At 31.7% G+C, this 22,003-nt stretch overlaps 1 protein-coding gene across 2 annotated transcripts in view; it reads left to right on the plus strand.

The window, feature by feature from the left end:
• Positions 1–20,138, plus strand: part of LOC108480260 (myosin-6-like) — a 57,512-nt gene extending 37,374 nt beyond the window's left edge. The window contains exons 14-40 of one of the 2 annotated variants that reach the window (XM_017783184.2): positions 327–364; positions 506–632; positions 1,059–1,229; positions 1,320–1,451; positions 1,529–1,638; positions 1,746–1,812; positions 2,024–2,201; positions 2,351–2,556; positions 3,123–3,242; positions 3,665–3,763; positions 14,542–14,742; positions 14,823–14,957; positions 15,045–15,163; positions 15,255–15,363; positions 15,471–15,491; positions 15,569–15,649; positions 15,758–15,928; positions 16,063–16,203; positions 16,989–17,162; positions 17,900–18,007; positions 18,100–18,170; positions 18,254–18,353; positions 18,472–18,528; positions 19,319–19,375; positions 19,491–19,568; positions 19,658–19,737; positions 19,846–20,138. In XM_017783184.2, coding sequence (XP_017638673.2) covers positions 327–364; positions 506–632; positions 1,059–1,229; positions 1,320–1,451; positions 1,529–1,638; positions 1,746–1,812; positions 2,024–2,201; positions 2,351–2,556; positions 3,123–3,242; positions 3,665–3,763; positions 14,542–14,742; positions 14,823–14,957; positions 15,045–15,163; positions 15,255–15,363; positions 15,471–15,491; positions 15,569–15,649; positions 15,758–15,928; positions 16,063–16,203; positions 16,989–17,162; positions 17,900–18,007; positions 18,100–18,170; positions 18,254–18,353; positions 18,472–18,528; positions 19,319–19,375; positions 19,491–19,568; positions 19,658–19,737; positions 19,846–19,960 — 3,066 coding nt within the window. In that variant the 3' untranslated portion in view covers positions 19,961–20,138. The remainder of the gene's footprint in view (positions 1–326; positions 365–505; positions 633–1,058; positions 1,230–1,319; positions 1,452–1,528; positions 1,639–1,745; positions 1,813–2,023; positions 2,202–2,350; positions 2,557–3,122; positions 3,243–3,664; positions 3,764–14,541; positions 14,743–14,822; positions 14,958–15,044; positions 15,164–15,254; positions 15,364–15,470; positions 15,492–15,568; positions 15,650–15,757; positions 15,929–16,062; positions 16,204–16,988; positions 17,163–17,899; positions 18,008–18,099; positions 18,171–18,253; positions 18,354–18,471; positions 18,529–19,318; positions 19,376–19,490; positions 19,569–19,657; positions 19,738–19,845) is intronic. The other variant, XM_053020009.1, reaches the window with a different exon arrangement.
• Positions 20,139–22,003: the final 1,865 nt, after the last annotated feature.

Raw genomic sequence — 22,003 nt, forward strand, 5'->3', positions numbered from 1 at the left:
CGATAGCACTCACAACCGACTTCACTTGTTTGTTGATGTTGATTGTTGTATGAAATAAATACTCCATCCATTTTAAAATGTTAGCCACTGCCCTTCCGAACTTCTTAAAAATGAAATGTCAACATTGAAAGAATCTAAGTGATCATATCCTACAGACGCTGGAAACAAATTATTATGTTGGCATTTTATGTTTTTTGATGTTCATAATTTATGGATATATTGAAAATGAAGCTACAGAGGACCTTCTTGAAACAAGGGAGGGAGAATAATTTTCCATAATGTATATTATTACTTTTATCTATTAATGTTCACTTTTCTGCTTACAGAAACCTGGTGGCATCATAGCTCTTCTTGATGAGGCTTGGTAGGTATTAGAATACGCATGAACGATAAACTTATTTTAAGAATAAATTGTATTTTTTTTTTACCTAGAGTTGCTAGTTTGATTTTCTTTTGCTTCAATAACCTTGTGAAGTTCTAACTATAACTCCTTTTATTTCCATAGCATGTTCCCCAGATCAACACATGAGACATTTGCTCAAAAGCTTTATCAGACTTTTAAAGACCATAAACGCTTCAGTAAGCCTAAGTTGTCGCGCACTGACTTCACCATTTATCATTATGCCGGCGATGTAAGTATCTCTTTCTGCCAGGACATCCTTACAGAGGCACTTAAATAGCAAGATAAAAGATGAGGCTGATGGAAATATCTATGTTATTCTCCACTATATATAGGGTATTTGGCTGCTTATGACTCCTTACTCCAACTTTGAAAAGGGATGTTAAACTTGACATCTAACACATGTCTAAATTGGTTATGATTAAACAAGAAGAATCCAATTAGCTAACTCTACTCAAACTATGCATAGGAATCCATATATGTGGAATCTAGATAACAGAAACCGGTATCATATTTTTGTTCTATAAATAATTAAATCAGTTACATTAAATCCAATGTGGTCTCATCATTTGCTAGAAATAGCCATAATCAGTTATGATTCTCTAATCTACTTTTGTGAAATCTTCTTAATATTGAGCTGATGGAATTTCTACTACAGGTGACTTACCAAACCGAGCTTTTCCTGGATAAGAACAAAGATTATGTTGTTCCAGAGCATCAAGCCTTACTGGCTGCTTCAAAGTGCTCTTTTGTTTCAAGCTTGTTTCCTCCTTTACCTGAGGAATCTTCCAAATCATCAAAGTTTTCTTCTATAGGTTCTGGCTTCAAGGTCTGTTTCAGCTTTGGTGTGTCTGTTAAAGGCAGATTATATTCTTCATCTATTTTCTTTCATCTCATGCATACCATGTCCTTTATACAGCTACAACTCCAATCTTTGCTCGAGACTTTGAGTTCCACTGAGCCACACTACGTTCGTTGTGTAAAGCCAAATAATGCTCTTAAGCCAGCAATATTTGAAAACAATAATGTACTACAACAACTCCGATGTGGGGTAAGTTTTTATGTTTTGGTCAATGCCTGAGTAACCTGTCTGTAAGTCCATTAGTTTTTATGCATGTTTGATTCCAGGGAGTGATGGAGGCAATTAGAATTAGTTGTGCCGGATTTCCCTCCCGAAAGCTGTTCCATGAATTTATAGATCGGTTTGTCATATTGGCTCCAGAGGTTCGAAATAAGAGGTAGCTTTTCATGATTATCCCTTGCAGTTCAAAATTATTACTTCTGTTTAGGTGCACCTTTTATTCTTTAGAATTATGCTACTAGAATTCACGAGTTACTTATTCAGTGGCAAGAAAGATGATATAGCTGCTTGCAAAAAGATTCTGGAGAAGAGTAACCTCACTGGTTATCAGGTACATGATGTATTTATAAATTTTCTAAAAGTTAAACTTTGGGACAACTTTTGTCAAACCATTTATTTCTTAAGAAGTTCCTATATATCATGCATGTCCACACTACACATTTCTTGCATCAGTTTTGATATTTAGTATTTTTTATTTTTTTTGCTTCCATTAGGCTCTTGTACCACTTAATTCTGTACTTACAGATTTTCTGCTGTTGCAGATTGGTAAAACAAAAGTTTTTCTTAGGGCTGGTCAGATGGCAGAGCTGGATGGTCTGCGAGGTGAGATTTTGGGAAGGTCAGCAACAAAAATACAGAGAAGAGCCTGTACATATATGTGTCGCAAAAAGTTTGTCTTGCTAAAATCATCTGCCACACAAATTCAAGCCTTTTGTAGAGGTAACAAGAGTTTCATATATGTGCAGACGTGATTGTTTCATAAGATGGAATTGCTGCTGTTATATGTATATCTATTGTCATTTTTTGTTTGATGAATATATCTATTGTCTTATATACCTTTCCTTTTGTTTTCTCTAACATTCTTGCAGGACAAATGACACGCCATCTGCATGAGGGAATGAGAAGGGAAGCTGCTAGTTTGAAAATTCAAAAATATGCACGCAGGTTTCTAAAAAGGAAAGCATACAATAATTTGCGTTTCTCAGCTATTTCCATTCAGGCAAGTTTACGTGCCATTAGTGCTCGTAATGAGCTCCGGTCCAGGAAGCGGACTGTAGCTGCAACTGTAATTCAGGTAAAGTAAAAATTTCTTTTAAACAAGGAAACATTAATAGCTACTACCTTCCTCTTTATTTCTCGTTTTACTCTATGTTTCTAAGAATTCAACCACGTTGAACTTATATTTTCCCCTAATTATCTCCAGTCAACAGGATTCAGAAATAAGAGAGTATGTTGAATAGAACTTATTACTTAGATCCTGCATTTCCTTTATTCTAGATCAAACTATAATAAGTTCATTCTCATGTAGGGCCTAGGTTTTGCCTATAAAAGTAAAATCAAAAGGGAAAAGAAAGTCTACATTCCCTCTTATTAGTTCTAAAAAGCCAAAGCAACCTCTGGTGTGCCCTAGGTTGTAAATAGTAGGATTGCACTAAAGGAGGTTCTAGGTTTAACTATTTCCAATAAAATAAAAAAAACAGCCTTTCTGTGTTATCTTAGTTGTCTTGCATTAAATATTGATGTTGGTTAATTTAACAAAAGAAATCATGCTGATGTTTTTTATATCGCAATTCCCAGCTGCAATTTTTGTTATGATTTCTGTTTGGGTTCTGAAGCCATGTGAGTTCTTGTCTACTACAGACTCATTGTCGACGAAAGTTGGCCAACCTTCGTTATCGTCGGTTAAAGGAAGCAGCACTTATCATACAATGTGCCGTGAGAGGAAGCAATGCATTTGGAGAATTAGTGAAGCTAAGAATGGTGAATTTGTCATTTCTTTATTATTTCTTTTATTCCTTTAGTTTTCTGAAGCTATTGATCTAATCTTGTTTTCAACAAAATTTCTTGATAGATGATGATATTCCCGAAAGTATGCTATTGCTATGTGAATATTAATGTATTTTTTGCTCGTTTTGATTAATTATAGAATGAAGGAATATCTAGAACAAACCCCTACTAACAGCAGTTATTGAGAAATGGGATATTAATTCTATCTTCTACGCTTATGTTGCTTGCATTAGTTGGTATTATAATATAATGTCATCTCTTGTAATCCTAGTTTTCTTCCATTCCAGCCAAAGGAAAACAATTCATTTGTTTGATGTGATCTTTTGTTAGTCTCATCTCTAACGTGATAGTACAGGCAGGATTATGTAAATTGATTACACCTTGTCTGTCTGCAGGCTGCCAAGGAAACTGGTGCACTCCAAGACGCCAAGGATAAGCTGGAAAAGCAAGTTAAAGAACTTACAAGCAGCTTGCAGTTGGAGAAAAAATTGAGGGTAGGTCTTTTCTTGATTACTTTACTAGAAGTAGATGAGTTTATAACTTTTCCATATATATTAAAATAAAATACTGAAACGAAATAATCGAACATGAGGAGAATGAGAGAATGAATTTTCTATCTTCTACACTCCATCAAACAATACAATAGATATACAGGTTTAGAGCCTACTCTATAAGGAAAGAAAAATAAAAGTGAACAAAATCTAATCCCTAATAATCAACTATCTAATCTTCTTATGATTCACATATCTACACATTCCTTAACACTCCCTCTCGAGTTGGAGCATAGATATTAATCATTCCCAGATTGCTACAAATATAATCAATTCGAGATCCACTTAGAGATTTTGTAAAGATCTCTTAATTGATCTCTTGTTTTTGACATAGCCTGTTGATATGAGTTTTTGTTGAGTCTTCTCATGAATAAAATGATAGTTGATTTTAATATGCTTGGTTTGTTCATGAAAGGCTGGATTGGAAAATATATGAAGAGCAACTTGATTGTGATATAGACGCTTTAATTGTAATAGGAGTTTTTAGTTTTATTTATTTATTATATTAGGTCTTACTAAGAGTTTTAGTTTTACTTATTTTATCTATTATATTAGGTTTTTATTTCCTTCATAAACTCTAAGTTAGGAATTTTATTTTATGTCAATTAGGACTCTTTCCTTTGTCATTAACAGTCTGTAAAAGGCTGCCAATATGAAATAAAGAGGAGGTTCAGTCAAGGATGAATCTGCCTTTTGAGTAACCATAGGTCGAAGCAAGAATTCTTTCTCGTCTAGACCTGTGACTAGATCCTACATCAAGGCGCATAACAACTTGGTATCCGAGCCAACTGTCATGGGTGACGAAAAGACTTTGATAACCAAGCTGGAGGCTTTCATAGAACAAATGGCTACTAGGTAACAAACATTAGAGGAGCAGATGGCGATATTATCTCTTTCGCTCCAAAAGATAACGAAAGGAGATTTAGAGAAGAATAATGAAGAACAGGGCAGTAGCGGAGGCAGGAAAAAGAATTTAGACTTGCAACACGGTGGGTGCATGGTGCCACGATGCTCTAAGATGGAATTTCCCACTTATGATGGTGTTGGAGATCCTTTAGGGTGGTTGAAAAGATGCGAAATTATTTTTGGCAATCAACGAACCAACGAAGAAAACAAAGTAAGCTTAGCATTATTCCATCTTTTAAGAGAGGCACAATTGTGGTTTGATCAAATGGAAGAAGAGTAGGCAAATCTTGATTGGGGGCGCTTCAAAGAGTGTTGTCATGTAAGGTTTGGGCCACCTATGAGTAATAACCCCTTGGGAGAAATTGCCAGCTTGAAACAAACTGGGACTGTAGAGGAATATCAACGTTAATTTCAATCACTATTGGCTAGGACTACTGATCTTAAACCTCAACAAGAAGTAAACCTCTTTACTGCCGGGTTGATAGAGAAACTTAGAATTGATATTGAGATGCAACAACCAGAAAACCTTAGAGTTGCAATGAATATGGCTCAAACATTGGAACGTAAACAAAATGTCTCTTCCAAACTGTCATCTCGAGCCATCCTGAATTGGCTAACTTCCCAAAACACTGACAGCAATTCAATCATTCCAACAACTAAGAACATTGCAAAGGGAGGGGGACAAACAATAGAACCAACAAGGAACAACGACAAAATAGGTTCTTCTGCACCATTTATTAAAAGATTGACACGGATAGAAATGGCGGAAAGAAGGGCTAAAAGGCTGTGTTATAATTGTGACGAGTCTTATTCCATGGGACACAAATGTAAAAGGTTATTTTGGATAGAAGTACCAGATGTTGAAGGCAAGTAAAATGATAATGAGATAGATAATTTTGGATAAGTTCTGAAGTTTATTCTAAATTTGAGCTTGAGGACAAGCTCAATTTCGAGAAGGGGAGTAATGATATATGGACGCTTTAATTGCAATGGGAGTTTTTAGTTTTATTTATTTATTATATCAGGTTTTACTAAGAGTTTTAGTTTTACTTATTTTATCTATTATATTAGGTTTTTATTTCCTTCATAAACTCTAAGTTAGGAATTCTATATTATGTCAATTAGGACTCTTTCCTTTGTCATTAATAGTCTCTAAAACGCTGCCAATATGAAATAAAGAGGTAAGCAATTATTCTATCAAAAGAAACGTTATTTTGAGAGAGGGTTCAGTCAAGGACGAATCTGCCTTTTGAGTAACCATAGGTCGAAGCAAGAATTTTTTCTCGTCTAGACCTGTGACTAGATCCTACGCCAAGACGCATAACAGATTGTCACACTATAGTTTTGCTGGTAACGACATATGGGAGCCAAGTTCATTCAAGAACTGTTGTAACCACATAACCTCACATGTATATTGTGTCGTAGTTTTGTATTCAGATTCTGCACTTGACTGTGATACTACACTTTGCTTCTTATTTTTCCAAGAAATTAGATTCCCTCCAACAAAAACACAATAATCTGTAGTTGACATCTATCTCTGATCTTGCCCAAACTGCATCAGGATTAACTTTAACTTCAAAAACCTATTTACATCCAATAGCCTTTTTTCCAGCAAAAAATCCACCAATTCTCAAGTACTATTACCATCTAAAGCAGTCATCTCTTATATCATTGCATCCCGCCAGCCAGGATGGGACAAAGCTTCCCTAAAAGTTTTAGGAATTGAAATAAAGTCCGAAAATGTAATAAAAGAGCTATTCATAAGTGATAAATGGTCATAAGAAACATGAGTATATCTGTTCAAAGAAAATTATGCCAAGGTACCAAAATGACATTAAGCATGCGTTACATAGTTATTGAACCACTTAGTTACAACAAAAATTCATATGGTTCTAATCCTATTTACATGCCACCTTATTACCGATATTTAAGTTTCGTACTCTTCGCTCCTTGCTTGATGATGAGATAAAGATGGCGAGAGTCACTTCAAAATTTGCCTTCAAAACAAGCTTTACCTACACATTGAAAAGAACACATTAAGCTTGTAAAAGCTTGATAAGTACTAGAGAAGTCAAACCTTACCACTAAGTTTAATTAACTATTTTAACATGATCATGCTAATTAGTTGTAGATAAAGTACACAATAGCAACAAGATTAGTCTACATTCTTTTTCACTTAGCATACTTTAATCATTCATGCATTGTTCATGTATCACTCAATTTCGCCCATTGTAGACTCGAGTGAGCAAAAAGGATAAACAAAATGAAATCACAAATACAAGAGCACGTAAGTGCTAAATTTAGGAGCACCAAAGTGCTAGTTTCAGGAGCACCATAGTACTAAATTCATAAGTGTGCTATGATATTTCTAATGACATGCCATCTATATTGTACAAGTTCAAAACTTGTCTACAATAGCTTTAACATTATTATAAAATCAATATTCATCACAAGTACAATCAAGTTTCATATTTTCACAGCCACATAACTTTTTAACATTTTACAATTTAGTTCTTTTTTCTACACATTTAATCATATCAACAATAATCGCAACCATTTCCTATTTTCTTGAATCATTCACACATTTATTAAGTTACAAGTACTTAACTCATAACATTAGCATGCTCCTTAATTTATCATTTTAATAAAATCTAATTATGTAAGAAAGAATTCTAGAGTACTTACAAATTTAGCTAAATTAGACTTCCTTCAAGTTTTGTCTACTTGTTTCCCCTTGTCTACACTCTTATCTTTTTCCTTCTCATTCTCTTCATTTCACATCAATATCATAAAATATGAAAAATTTATATTCTTTATCCACCACATTTTCATGTTCAAATAATCAAAGTAGACATAAAACTATCATTAAATCATGAAGATCTTACCTTAAAATTTTAGTTCTTCACATTATCTAGATTTTCTCTCTTCAAATACGAACACTTTCCTTCTATTAAAAAATCTAAGCTTTTTAAGTTATAGTTTTTTTAAAGAAAGTTGATGGTTTTAAGCTTAGAAGGGTCTTTAATGGAGATAGAAGATCAATTTTTAAATGAATGAAAAGTTTTTTCTTTTTCTCTATGGTGATGTGAAAGAGATGGAGAAAGATGATGAACCTTCTCCATCTTTCTTTTAAAATATCACCAATATAATAATAAAAACAAAATAAAATAATAAGATTTTTATTACTTATCCATTAAGAAAAATCTTTCCATCATCATTGTCTACTAACTCTTGGTAAAATTGTTTATGTCCTCACACATCTTACTACTAATTCACTTTAATCATTTTTACTATAAATTTCTCACTTTGACCCTAACATTTTGTAAAACCTTACAATTTAATTTATATCTCAAATTAATATTTTTAATAAATCATTCTTTTAAATTTTCTCCCGTATCATATTATCTTTTCCACTAACGCTTATAATTAACATTTTATTTATTCATACAAATTTGACTCATAATTTTTCAAAATTATTCCATTATGACCATGGGGTTTTCAAGATGTTATATGAGATATTATTTCTATTATGCAAGAGAGACAAATCCTATCTTAATCACTCAAATCTTACTATACAAAGTGTGGCATAATCAACATCATTTTTATAGTACATAATAATCCAAAAACAATGTTGGACTATGATGATCTCAAATCTAAGGATTATATATATAATTATCACTATAAGAAATATTGTGACTTAGATAATAATCTAAGAAACACTTACCTAAAAAAGGAGAGCTTTGGCCAATTCAAGAAAATTTCTATTTTTTTTCTTTTAGCTACTCTATTCTAGAAAAGAGTATCAACAGAAAGGGTTGATGAACAATACCATTTTAAGTCATAAACATTGAAAGCATAGCATAAAATGTATTTTATATTATCACTTCACAGAATAAGAAAAAAAACATTAAATTGAGTTTTAATTTTAGTACAAGAGGCACAAAAGATACAAAGTAAAGGGTAAAAAGACCTCTATAGTCCCTCTCAAAAAAATCAAAAACAATTTAATCATTTTCAATTTCGAAAGTGAACAACTAAGGATAATTAACATGACATTAATGTTTTTCATCAATTGTACATGATTTTGATTAGTATAATAATATATTTAGCCATCAAAGTTCACATTCTGTCAATTTAGTCTTAATTTAACAAATTTATCCTGCAACATTTGTATAAAAGTGTAAATGTTAATGTTGAATTTATTAAATTTTGTAGAATTAAGACCAAAATGACAATATGTAGACATCGAAGGCTAAATTTATTATTATACCAAACATTATAATGGACTAACTCAAAAGAAACTCAACTCTTTTATTGACTCTAGAAATAGAGGGAAGACCTAACCAGTAATGACCTCAAAGGGACATTGCATACTAGAGCAAGCAATAGCTCTTAACATTTATGTATCAAGAAGATAAAAGACCTCTAAACTCATGACCTCTACTAATCTATTTTTCGTAAGATCCTGAAAGAGACAATGATTTGGAAAGAATAAGACAACTATTAAGGGCACAAGTAAGCTTACTAGCAATCAATAAGTTGGAAGAAAAATCGAGTATGTTTAACGCATAACTGAGAGAAATAGATGATGTAGGATAACGGTGCTAGATCCAAGAACATGAGAATTGGACTCGTTAGCTAGAACAATTTTAGAAGTATTTTTATGTAGCTTAAAAAGATATTTGTATTATCCATCATTTGATATATAAAACTAGAACCAATGATTCAATTGGATGATGAAGAAATGAACCACTTAGTGGAGTTACCTGACTCGAAAATAGTAGTGATAGGAGTGAATTTTCTAGATAGTGAAATGGTCATAGTACTTATTGCTGCAACATGTGCTGACTATGCTCTCCTAGCCTAAGTCTGAAGCTTTTGGTACTAACAAATTTTGTAGATAGACTCATGATAATAATAACACACCACACCTTGTCTCGTGACCACCACCACCTTTGTCACGAGTAGTTGATCATTGTGTCTTATTACCGTGAACCACCATACCTTTCTGAGTCTGAGCAGAATGTGTTTTTGGTCTGCAATATTCTTGTGAAAGTATCATGTAGAGAGAGAATTTTAGATCCCAAAATAATTTGGGATCTAGTAGCCTCAAACTCTGGAAACGATCAAAGAGAAAACTCATAAACATCATTTGTTCCCATTGGGTTCTTCATACACTCTCTTAAAGCTGATGAAGTAAGCTCTTAGAGATTTATTCTGCTTCTCTAGACGATAAAACACTTGGAACACTTCATAGATATGAGATATTTCATTTCCCGAAACATAAAAAATCCAAATACTCCACTAGTTTTTTAACAAATTCACAATGATTAATCAAAGCAATTACTTTACTATTAATAGAATTGCGAATCTACAAAAATAGTTTGGCATAATCTCTTACCCACGTTTTCTATGTCTCATTAGTGGGTGGGTTATTGGTCAAGTGATCATGCTTGTCAATACTTCTCAAGTAGATCTTAACCGTCTTACTACATTCAAAATAATTGTATCCATTGACTTTGTGCTCTCTAATTTTAGAAATAACTAGAATCATCTTACTCGCAGCCAATCTAGAGTCAATCATCATCTCTTCTTAAGAAAACTTAACACCTACAAAGAACAAATAGATTTCCAAATAAAATTCAACTATAATTCAAAAAATTTTGAACAACACAAACCAAAAATAATGAAACTAGTCCAAATGACGATTAATCAACTCAAATTAATCTCGAAATAAGCAAAAACAATAGAACCAAAATAGTGTGAAACCCCAAAAATAACCAAATAACCATGAAACCTTTTTTAATCAAGCAACCGATCACTAGGCTAAGGTCAAACAAGGGAGTCAATGTCGAGGACGAAAGTCGAAGGTCAGACAACACTCTACACACCTAGACATGCCGGCACGTGAAGCCAAGTTGCAAACCTTTGTGGTGCATGAACCTCACGTGCAAGCCCTCCAGTCGTCGAAAGTTGTAGATTTTCTGTGGAGATGATGGCACACCTACTTGTGCTGGCCATGTACACAAACCCATGAAATACTCAAATGATTCTTGTTTAAAACAACAAAACACGAACTCACTAAATCGAGCCAAGAGGCTATGGTACCATGAAATAAAATACTAAAACGAAATAATAAAACATGAGGAGAATGACAAAATGAATTTTATATCTTCTACACTCTGTATAGTACATAATGTTAGATTGTTGGCATGCTTCATAGTGCAGCGAAAAAATTATTCCGACGATTGTCAACCACGATCCATGTACGAGAAATGAGTTAGGTTGAAATAGGGTTGAATATATACTTTTTCAAAATTGAAGAATTGTGAGTAAGAAGGTTGTTGGTTGGATTCCTTTTTGCGATATCAATCCTAGCCGCAACAAAGTGTCTTAGCCACTACGTAGCCCACCTAGTTAAGCAGGAACAACAAAACTCTTTTAACTTTTTCAGAGAGAATACAAACTTTTTGGCTGCTAGACCTAGTTTGATTTTTCTTACACTTCTCTACATAATCTTGGATTGTATTCCTTTTATTAATATCATGTGTATTAAAAACATAATAATTCCCTTTTTACTTTTTAAAGAAAATCATGAAAGATATTGAAATTATATTCCATTCAAAAGAATATTAACTTTCACAAATATTAACTCTGAAAAGATCTTGCGAATTGTATCCGCTAGATAATCCCATTCGCCCAGTAATTCTATCTGCTAGGTTATTTTGTTTGCTATGCAATACTATTCGCCAAGAACTATTGTTCGCCAGACGATACTGTCCGTCAGGTGATACTTATCCCCCATAGTGGTATGTAGGAAGGTATATGCCCATTTTATTGGCGTGAGTTCTGTTTGCTTTAATAATAAGGCGTTACCCTATAGGTTCTTATAATGTTAGTCGTAATACTAGAACATTTCTAATGTTACAAGCAATAAGTGACGTCTGGTAATGCATTATTACTATTCAAGTTACAAGAAATCGTGATTCCACATAATCTTTCTGTGATAAACTTTTCACGCATCATATCCTTTTTTCTCTTGTATCTAGATTGGACACAAGTCATGATATAATCACACTTGTATAATTCAATACCATATTTCTTGATAGTTTAAGTAGACTACTGTAAACAAAAAAGGGAATTTTTTATATTAACTTTTTGAGCATTACCATGCATTTTTAGTCTCACTCTATCAAATGGAATAAGATATTACTCCTATGATATAGGAGGGATAAATCCTAACTTGATCAATCATATCCCACTACATGGATTGTAATATATCCAATATTAGTCTTTATAGTACAATCTATTACGGTAAATGTTTGACTTATCAAAATATACGACTCATGATGTTGGGAAAATAATGATCTCAAGTCTGAAGATCATATACATAATTATCATTATAAACAATGTTTGTGACTATTTGATAATAATCTAAAAAACATACTCATGACGGGTCAGTCTAGTATGTTGTTCTCTAACACACTCATTTATTGATTTGGACATCCCCATTTCAATGACAAAACTTTATCATCAATCAACTACACATTAGCCTCAATTCATTATTATTGTCCAATCCCACAATAATATTTGATTAAGGATCTTTTAAGAGAATTTATTATTAATAAGTTTATTTATATGCATAGAAAAAGAAACTTAAATAATAATAGGAATGTCTTATATTAATAAAGAGGTAAAATGAGTATGTAATTACAACTATATCATGATTGCTCTTTGGGCATACTCTAACACATAAACTATGAGGCACCGACATGACTCTTTCCCTCTCGTATTGGTGTCGTATTGGTGTCTGACACAAACATATCGCGGATATGCTCGGATATGTACGACACACATTCAAATACGTCAAAGAAAAAAAAAAGAAATTGGACTTGGTCTTGGTCTTGGCACAATCAAGACACTAGTGTCCAAAAATGGATACAAACGAACACGGACGAATGGCAGTCAGTAAGCAGATGAAAAAGAAGCAGTCTACTGATGAATGAGAAAAAGGAGGAAGGAGACTTATGGCGGTAGAAAGAAACAAGTGTCTTTAGTGTTAATTTTTGGTGTATTGAACTCATCGCCTAATGAAGTGATGTGGTTTTTTTTTGGTGAAGCTTTTTTTAGTTGTTGAGCTTTGGGTGTTTTCCTGAATTTAAGCTTGGGTTATATTTAGCAATTGGCTGATAATTGATTGTTGATTGCAGTGACTAGTTTGACCAACTAATTTGATCAACTGATTCTATTAACTGTTTACTTAAAAGTATTTGGTAAAACTTACATGAAAGCTAAAAGTTGATGTATAAAAATGACAAATAAATGCATGACACATTTTATTATTACATATTTATTTGTTTGTAATACTTTAGTCTTTATTGGGTAAAATTATTAGAATAAAACATAATTATCAAGGAATTAAAACATCTATTATGAAAATTAATTAGTGAATATTTTGAAAATTTAAATAAACAAATTTCTTAAATTCCTTATTTGCAAATATTAACATTGTGAAAATTGATAAATATTAATAGTGTATCAATATAATTGTAAACTATATTCTTAATGATAATTATGTCATGTTCTTAGTACGTAAATTAGTAATAATTATGTTACACTCTAAATAAATTTGTTAAGTAACACATTTTAATTAAGATAAAGTTGCATAAGAAATCATTTTACACAAATAAATTGAAAATAAATTAAGAGTATATAAATATTCAAGAAATAGATACATGTGGCAAATGGAGTAAGTTTTGAGCAAGCATGTGGTAAAGGGAGTAAATTTTTATAAATATTGTCAGATATGTCATTCTATGTATCTCATTCCTAATCAGTTATGAAAAAAATTGTTTATTGTAGCGTTTTTTTTTGTTTTGGAAGTTTTAACTCAACAAGTTTTTGCAAATATCCATTCACCGAATACTATAATTAGAAAGTTTGGCTACCCAATCCTCTATTTATGCCTAGATCAGCTAAAAAGGCCCAAAACTTTATTTTACCAAACACCCTATTCGGTTTTTATAGGATGGGCTTCAGTTATTTATTATAATATATTTGGGTTATTTAGCACAAGTTATACTTTGAGTTTTAGAAACTATTACAAATAACATTTAATTTATAAAATTTTAACTTCAAATATTTTAATTAATTAAGATTAAATTAACTTAACAAATGCTATTATTATTTTAATAACAAGGTGGTAAACAAATGAAATAATTTAACATATATATATATATAAATATTTTTATTGTCGTGTTGTGCCTTACTCATATCCTCATTTTTTTTGAAAATCATCGTGTCGTCGTATTTGTATCATGTCATACTCTTATTGTGTGTCCGTAAATATAATGTTTAGAGACTATCTTATAAGGAAAAAAATATAATCCATAATAATCAGCTATCAATTCTTCCTATGATTCACATATCTACATATTGCTTAACATATATGTCCTAAGGTTCTATGTCAATTCAAAAATAGCCTGAATATCTGATTAGTAATAAACTATTATGCGAATTAGTTTATGGAGAATTTCTTATGCTTTCCATTTTATTTATGGTTTGGGTGATGTTTTCCCTTTTCCGGACTAAATTATAGTGCCCTTGGTTTGCTTATAGGTTATGATAGCAGATGCATTTTCTTGGTATCATTAGAAGGCTACCAATAATGCTTATGTACAAGTTACCTTTGGTAGAATTAGTCCATTTCTACTTAATTTCTAATGGTAAACATGCTATAAAGGATAACAACCATTAGCAGGATTACTGCAATTTGGTATTTTTCTTGTCCCTAACTGATTAATTTATTAGGGCAGGCTGAGCTTGAGGAATCCAAAAACCAAGAAATTGCAAGGTTACAATCTGCTTTGGAGATGACGCAACTTGAGTTGAAGGAAACAAAAGAAATGCAAAACAAGGAAGGTCAAACTGCAAAAAACATTGCTGTGACTCAGGAGGTTCCTGTCACTAATGATGTATTGGTGAAAAAACCTGCTGCTGAAAATGAAGGGCTGAAGGTATTATTATACACATTTTTGGCTTCTGAATAAGACCTTAGGTTTGACTAAAGGCTTCCCTTATGCAACTTGAGTTTTAGGAAACAAAAGAATTGCCACTTAAGGAAAGTGCAGCTGCAAGCAGCACTTCTGAACAAGTTCCTACGACTCAGGGGATCCCTGTTACTAGTGACGAATTGACAAAGAAACTTACAGCAGAAAATGAACGGCTGAAGGTATTGTTAGACATATGTTCCTCTGAATGAGAGCTTAGGTTTGTCTTTATGTTTCTTGAGATCTTGCTTGCCACAATGTCGTTGCAGGCTCTGGTAAGTTCATTAGAACAGAAAATTGAGGAAACTGAGAAGAAATATGAAGAAACAAGCAAGCATGCTATGGAGGCAGAGTCAAAGATAATTGAGCTAAAAACAGCAATGCAGAGGTTTATATGTTTAATGTTTTTATCGCTGTATGAATGTTTGTCAATAGGATTTTTCATTCTTTGATTGCAGATTGTCTGTATCTTTTAACAGGCTTGAAGAGAAGATTTTGGACATAGAAACTGAAGACCAGATTTTGCGACAGCAAGCATTGTTGAGTGCATCTAATTCAAAAACGTCAGAGACAGCTGCAACATCCGCAGTAAGCTTTCTTTAAACATGTTTTCCTTTTCTTTCTTGAGTTCTTTTTTCCCCTAGATTAATTTTCACCTTACTTTTTTCTTGGTGGTCTTTATCTTCACCTTGCAGCCATTGGAAAATGATCAACAGGTAAGCAAGGAATGAGTGACTGTATACTTGGTTCTTTGATGATTCTATCATCCTGAGATGGAAAGTTCTTGTGATAGGCACAAATGAGTCCTGGTTCATCAAAAAAAAGTTTGGGTAGAGAAGATAGTAAAACAAGTTCACAAAATGGAAGGCAACAAGTATTAACTCACATAATATGATTTTCCCTTTTCTAGTATTTCGTTCTAGTATATGAATCAGATGAAGTTTTTAGGGGCTAACTGTGATTGTGTATCACCTATCCACAGGAAAATGTAGATACTCTACTCAAATGTGTGTCACAGAATCTTGGATTCAGTCAAGAAAAGCCTGTAGCAGCATTTACAATATACAAATGCCTTCTCCACTGGAAATCATTTGAAGCAGAAAAGACAAGTGTATTTGACCGTCTTATTGAAATGATTGGATCTGCACTAGAGGTGACTTGTTTATTGCCAAAAAGCTCCTGTTTACTATAATCTCAAATCATAGTCCTCAATATTTAGTAAAAAAAAGCTAGTGTAGAAAGTTGAGATTTGTAATTTGTTCAATGCTTTCATGTGATATTTTTCAGGATCAGGACAACAATGACCACATGGCTTATTGGCTGTCCAACACTTGTGCATTGCTGTTTTTGCTTCAACGTAGTCTGAAATCCTCTGGTTCTAGTGCTGATAGACCTGCTGCAACATCAATATTTTCAAGAATGACCCAGGTATTAAGATATTTCTTTGACATTCTGACTAATTTGTTTGCATGAAGTGCTCATGATTTAAAAATCTATAACTCTTCTTTAATATATCACTAGAAAAAGAACCCTACTTCTTTTAAAACTCTTGTCATATGATTATTATCGACATTTTCTTGAATTAATCTTTTGGCTGTAAATGAACCGAGCTTGAACGAACAGACCTCTGTTCATGTTTGTTTTTTTATTTCAAAATTTTTGTTCATGTTCGTTTATTTAGAAGTACGTGCGTTCATTTTCGTTTGTTTAAGTTAAACGAACATATTTGTGAATATTAAACAAACATGTTCATGAACATTAAACAAATATGTTCATGAACATATAATTGAACTTGTTCACGAACAATGCTCATGAATAATAAACAAACAAACAACAAATAAACATATATATTATTTTTAGACATAAAATAGTCAAATATAAATATTAATAATTATAAGAAATATAAAATAAGCACACAAACCATAATAAATTTATTATTATATACTAATGGAACAATAAATAAGCTTTAAATTATTTATTAAATGAGCTTTAAACGAACATAAACGAACTTCTTCATGAACATAAATAAACTGAACAAGCTTAGTTTGTGTTTGGTTTGTTTAATAAACGAGTCTCAAAATCTTGTTCATATTCATTTATTTAGTTTAATAAACGAACAAAAACCAAATTGTTCATGAATTGTTGATCATTTACAGCACCAATTATTCTAGAGCTTTTGAAGGAAAATTATGTGACATTTTGTTCTTTCTTAGAGTTTTCGTTCATCTTCTGCCAATTTACCGGTTGGTGTAGTGCAACTAGTTGAGGCCAAATATCCAGCTCTGCTTTTTAAGCAGCAACTCACAGCATATGTAGAAAAGATCTTTGGAATAATTAGGGACAAATTGAAAAAGGAATTGTCACGACATGTTTCTTCTTGTATTCAGGTATAAGGAGCTATGCATTTATTTTGTTTACTTTTAAAATTATGTTAGTTGATAGGTTGATTTCTGTTATTAGACCATGTACTTTGCCTAAGTTATTGATTTAGTACCTGTACTTTAATTTGATCAATTTTAGTCTATACTTTTCGAATTTTTAAATTTTAGCCCTGACCAAATGATAACAATTAAATCTATTTGGTTAAATTCTGCTATTAGTCTATTATGCATAAAGTTGTAGATTTAGTCTATATTCCCCAACTGGATCATTTTTAATTGTTATATTTCTCAAGTTTCAAAATTTTAATCTTAATACAAATGACAATAATTAAATGTATTAACTGGTTTTTTTTTTTGAATAATATGTAAAAATAGGAAGCTAACATGAAGTTACATGTGTAATATGTTTGTCGCAAGCAAAACTTAATTTAATCAATTTAATCAATTTAATCTGTACCATTTGGTGAAGACTAAAATTTTACAATTCTAAAAGTATAGGAACTGAAAATGATCAAATTGAAGTACAATGACTAATAACAAATTTAACCTAGACAGGAGAAAGCATTTTGATCTTTCTGCAGGCTTATTTTTTGAAACCATTTTCCTCTCGTTGTATAGTGCCTTGCACATTATCAGTTGGCTGTGCTGCTTTCATTGAACTTGTTAGACTCTGTGCTTTCTTGTGATAAACTGAAACTGGATGTTTCAATGTTAATTTACTTTAACTTGCTTTCACATATCAGGTTCCTAGGACTTCTGAAGAATCAAAAGATGATACTTCTCCAGCTAGTCATTGGCAGAGCATTATTGAGTGCCTAAACCAGTTTCTAAGGACATTAAAAGATAATTTTGTACGTAATTTGCAATTCTGGTGATATTAAAGTGGAGTTTTTCCATATATTTTTTTTATGAACCGTGAGCTTATGGTATGGTTTATTTTTAGGTGCCTCCAATACTTGTTCAGAAGATTTTCACTCAAAATTTTGCATATATGAATGTACAGATTTTTAATAGGTAAATCACTATTTCATCTTTATTTCCTATTACTGTAGATAATATAATAAGTGCTATTTTCAAAATGTAATGTTATGATACAGCCTTCTTCAGCATAAAGAGTGTTCAACATTTAGCAATGGTGAGTATGTGAAGTCTGGCTTAGATTCATTGGAAAAATGGTGTACTGAAGCAAAAGAAGAGGTAATTTCTTTAGTTCTGACTAATGAATGTTGAAAAATGTGTCATTTTCACATACTACCTTGTAAAGTTTTTAGTTTTAAGGTTTCATAGTTGTCTTTGGTGATTCCTCTTCCTACAGTATGCTGGCTCAGCATGGGATGAACTCAAGCACACTAGGCAAGCAGTTGGATTCTTGGTATATTTCTTCAGTTGTTCATGTTTCTAAGTTAGAATTTTGTTGCATTAAATTATTTTGATGCATTTATACATGTCATTCTCATTTGATGCTATTTTTTTTATAGCCATAATAACAAATATGGCTCTTAATATTTGCATTTTTTATCAATTTGGCCCTTATTCTTTTTCTTTTTTGAGTTAAATTTGACTCTACACCTTTTAAAAAGAGTCAAATTTGACCATCTACATAAAAAAAAAAGTTGAATGGTTAACTTTTTAATAGAAATATTGACTAAATGTTAATTTTTTAGACGTGGCAGCTCGTATGGTAATCCACATGTACTTCATGCTAATTTCGAAATTTTTTTAACTTTTAGTTTTGAGTTATTTTATTATATATATATTTTTAATATTTTTATATTTATTAAATTATTTGTTGATGTGACATATAAACAAATAGTGTTATGTAGCATTAAGTATTTGTGGGCTGCCACGTAGATTACCATGCCAACATGGTTAAGAAGATTAATGTTTTAATCAACATTTACATTATAAAACCAATTTGATTACTTTTTAAAAAGTTAATGGCAAAATTTAGCTAAAAAAGAATAAGAGCTCAATTGACAAAAAATATAAACGTAAAGGGTTAAATTTATCATTATGCCTTCATATATATAAATATATTAAAAGTATCTTCTGTGCAAATATCTTTGTTAATTTTGGTAACTACCATCCCTTGCTTTCAGTTCCATCATGTAGTTTTCTTTAGTTTCTCTAATTGAACAACTGTTTGTGTATTGTATTGTCAGGTTATGCCTGAAAAGTCCAAAATTTCGTACGATGAAATTACAAATGACCTTTGCACTGTAAGTCTCTTTATAACACTGCTTTAACAATATGGAATTCTTCAGAATTTCAAATTTTTGTTCAATATACATCTATATTCTGCTTCTTACATTACTACGTGTCCTAAATCACCAGGTTCTGAGTGTTCAACAATTTTATAAACTATGTACTCTTTACAGTGATGGTAACAACAATGAAAGTGTCTCGGCAGATGTAAGTCTGCCACAACAAATTGCACAAATTTCAACTTTACATTTTTGTCTCCTCTCATATGTTAATTAAACCTCTTCATTCTTGCCCAGGTCATGTCCAGCATGAAACTTCTTATGACAGATGACTCCGAAGATGATAGCAGCTCCTTTTTATTGGATGAAGATTCTAGGTAAGATAACTTCAACCAAAGTTGAAAAACTATAGCTATTTTTTTTTTTTTTGGTTGAGGTTAATGTGGTTCAGAGTCCTAATTATTGCTTATACTGTCTGAATGTAGCATTCCTTTCTTAGTTGAAGACATCACTGATTCCATGAAAGTACAAGATTTTGCTGATGTTAAACCCAGTGCTGAACTTACTGAGAATCCTGACTTCCAATTTTTACAGGAGTAAGGCACCGTATATCCAGCGCCAGTACTTAGAATCGGTGCCCTTTCATTGTAACATCTATGCCCCCTAATGTCCGATATATATTTGGACATGAGTATAAGATATAATCTTTTAAATATATAAAAAAAATTTCGAAACAAAAAAATAAACAAATTCGTGTTGGACATATTTTAATCTGACACCACTAATCCATAGACATGGTCATTTCTCATCAGCATTATTTATAGTGATAGGAGGGGAAGAAAAATGTTATCTAGTCCCGTGGTAGGAGCTGATAAAAGCTACTCTGCCCCCAATCTCATATTGTACAAATTGAAATGCCAAAAGTATTTATAGTTTTTTTTTTACGTATTCATTGGGACATATTATTAATTATAAAGTGGAATACAAGCGAATTGATATTTAAATTCATATCACTCATTGACAATTAGAAGAATCTAATTCGAATCAATGACCTCAATTTCGTGGCCGTTTAAATTCAATCGTTGTTTTCTTGATGGATCTAAAAACTCACTTAATTAATCATGTAAATTTGTTTTTCAGTAGAACGATTACGATAATTATGGATCGTATTGGTTCTTTCAACTATATGTTGCACAATACCTAATCAACGAGCTCTTTTTGACTTAATCCTATAATGACTTTGTGAGACAATTAAATCTATCTCTTAAACTAAAAAAAAAAAAGAAAAAAAAATTGAATATCAAAGTGAAAATTTTTAAGTATAGTTTCAAATATCATGATTCTCTCCTAAATTAATTATTGACCTAAAGCTAGATTGGGTGGTTAAGTTAATCATAGAAAGTAATAAGTAAAAATTTTGTCTTGTGATTCCCAACCAAAATACATGGAGCTCCTCTGCTTTCTCTCATTCACATCTTTTATAAAAATAGAAATTCAAAACTCTATTCCTAATCAAATTACTAAAGATAAGTCTAAGAAAATATCAAAAATAAAAGATAAAAAAGTAAAGCCTAATCTTAAAAAAACTCGTAAAAGTATTATTCTACAAATAAAGTTCAAAATGAAGATAAGAATTATAACAATTTCAAAGTATTTTATACGTCTACAAATTGCCCACATCCCCAAAAAATCTTTCGACAATTGATGTTTTTGACTTTTCTTGACTTTCATGGTTTTGCTTCATTCCTCATTAAAACCCAAGTAATAAGCTCAAAATTAGTGGCACTTGATTTAAAAATATATCAAAAGTAAGCTCAATAAATATGCCAATTGAGCATAATATCAAATCCTCCTATTTCTTACCCTTAAGCATACCTTTAGCTCAATCTTTCTAAGTCATTCATAACAAAAAAAAAAAATTATTCCACGATCTTACTCAATTTCCGCAATGTAATTAAAATAGCTTCTCAACCAACCTCAATTCAAACAAGAAGTGTAGGAAACATCAAGTTTAATAGAACAGAGAATTTATTTAATTATTCTCAAGAAAAGTAACACTTAGCTGGACTTGCAAAGACAATTTTTCCCTTTTTAATAACACTTTTTTTTTTAAGGATGTCGTCAAATTTTTTTATGCGAAATGAGATGACAATCCAAACACCCATCCTAATTGCTCAATTCGATACTTCTCTAAACTGCCATTTCACTCTACTCATGATTGTCGTGATGAGAGGAGTAACTTAGTGACTTGAAACGTCACTTGATCTTCTGACGTGAAATGGGATGACAACCCAAACACTCCATCTCGGTTACTCGATTTGGTCATAGTTCTCAAGGTTTTACTCATAACCTCGGCTGTCAACAGAGTATTTTACTTGTTTTTCTCTGTTCTCTTTCTTTCTTTCTTTTTTTATTCAAAGGAGAAATTTATCTAAAAGAGTATATAAAGTGTCAAATTCCATGAAAAAAGTATTTAACACATAATTAAAATCCAATATTTAACAGATTCCAATAGTATATTGTAATAATTGAATTACAAGAAATCATTCATCAAACACTCAATTGCTTAAATTACTAAGGCAATGGAATTTCAAACTAATTTCAAGTACTCAAAGAATGACTAGAGGGTAGAATTGAAAGCAT

The sequence above is a fragment of the Gossypium arboreum genome, chromosome 10 (assembly GCF_025698485.1).
Source record: "Gossypium arboreum isolate Shixiya-1 chromosome 10, ASM2569848v2, whole genome shotgun sequence".
NCBI classification, from domain to species: Eukaryota; Viridiplantae; Streptophyta; class Magnoliopsida; order Malvales; family Malvaceae; genus Gossypium; species Gossypium arboreum.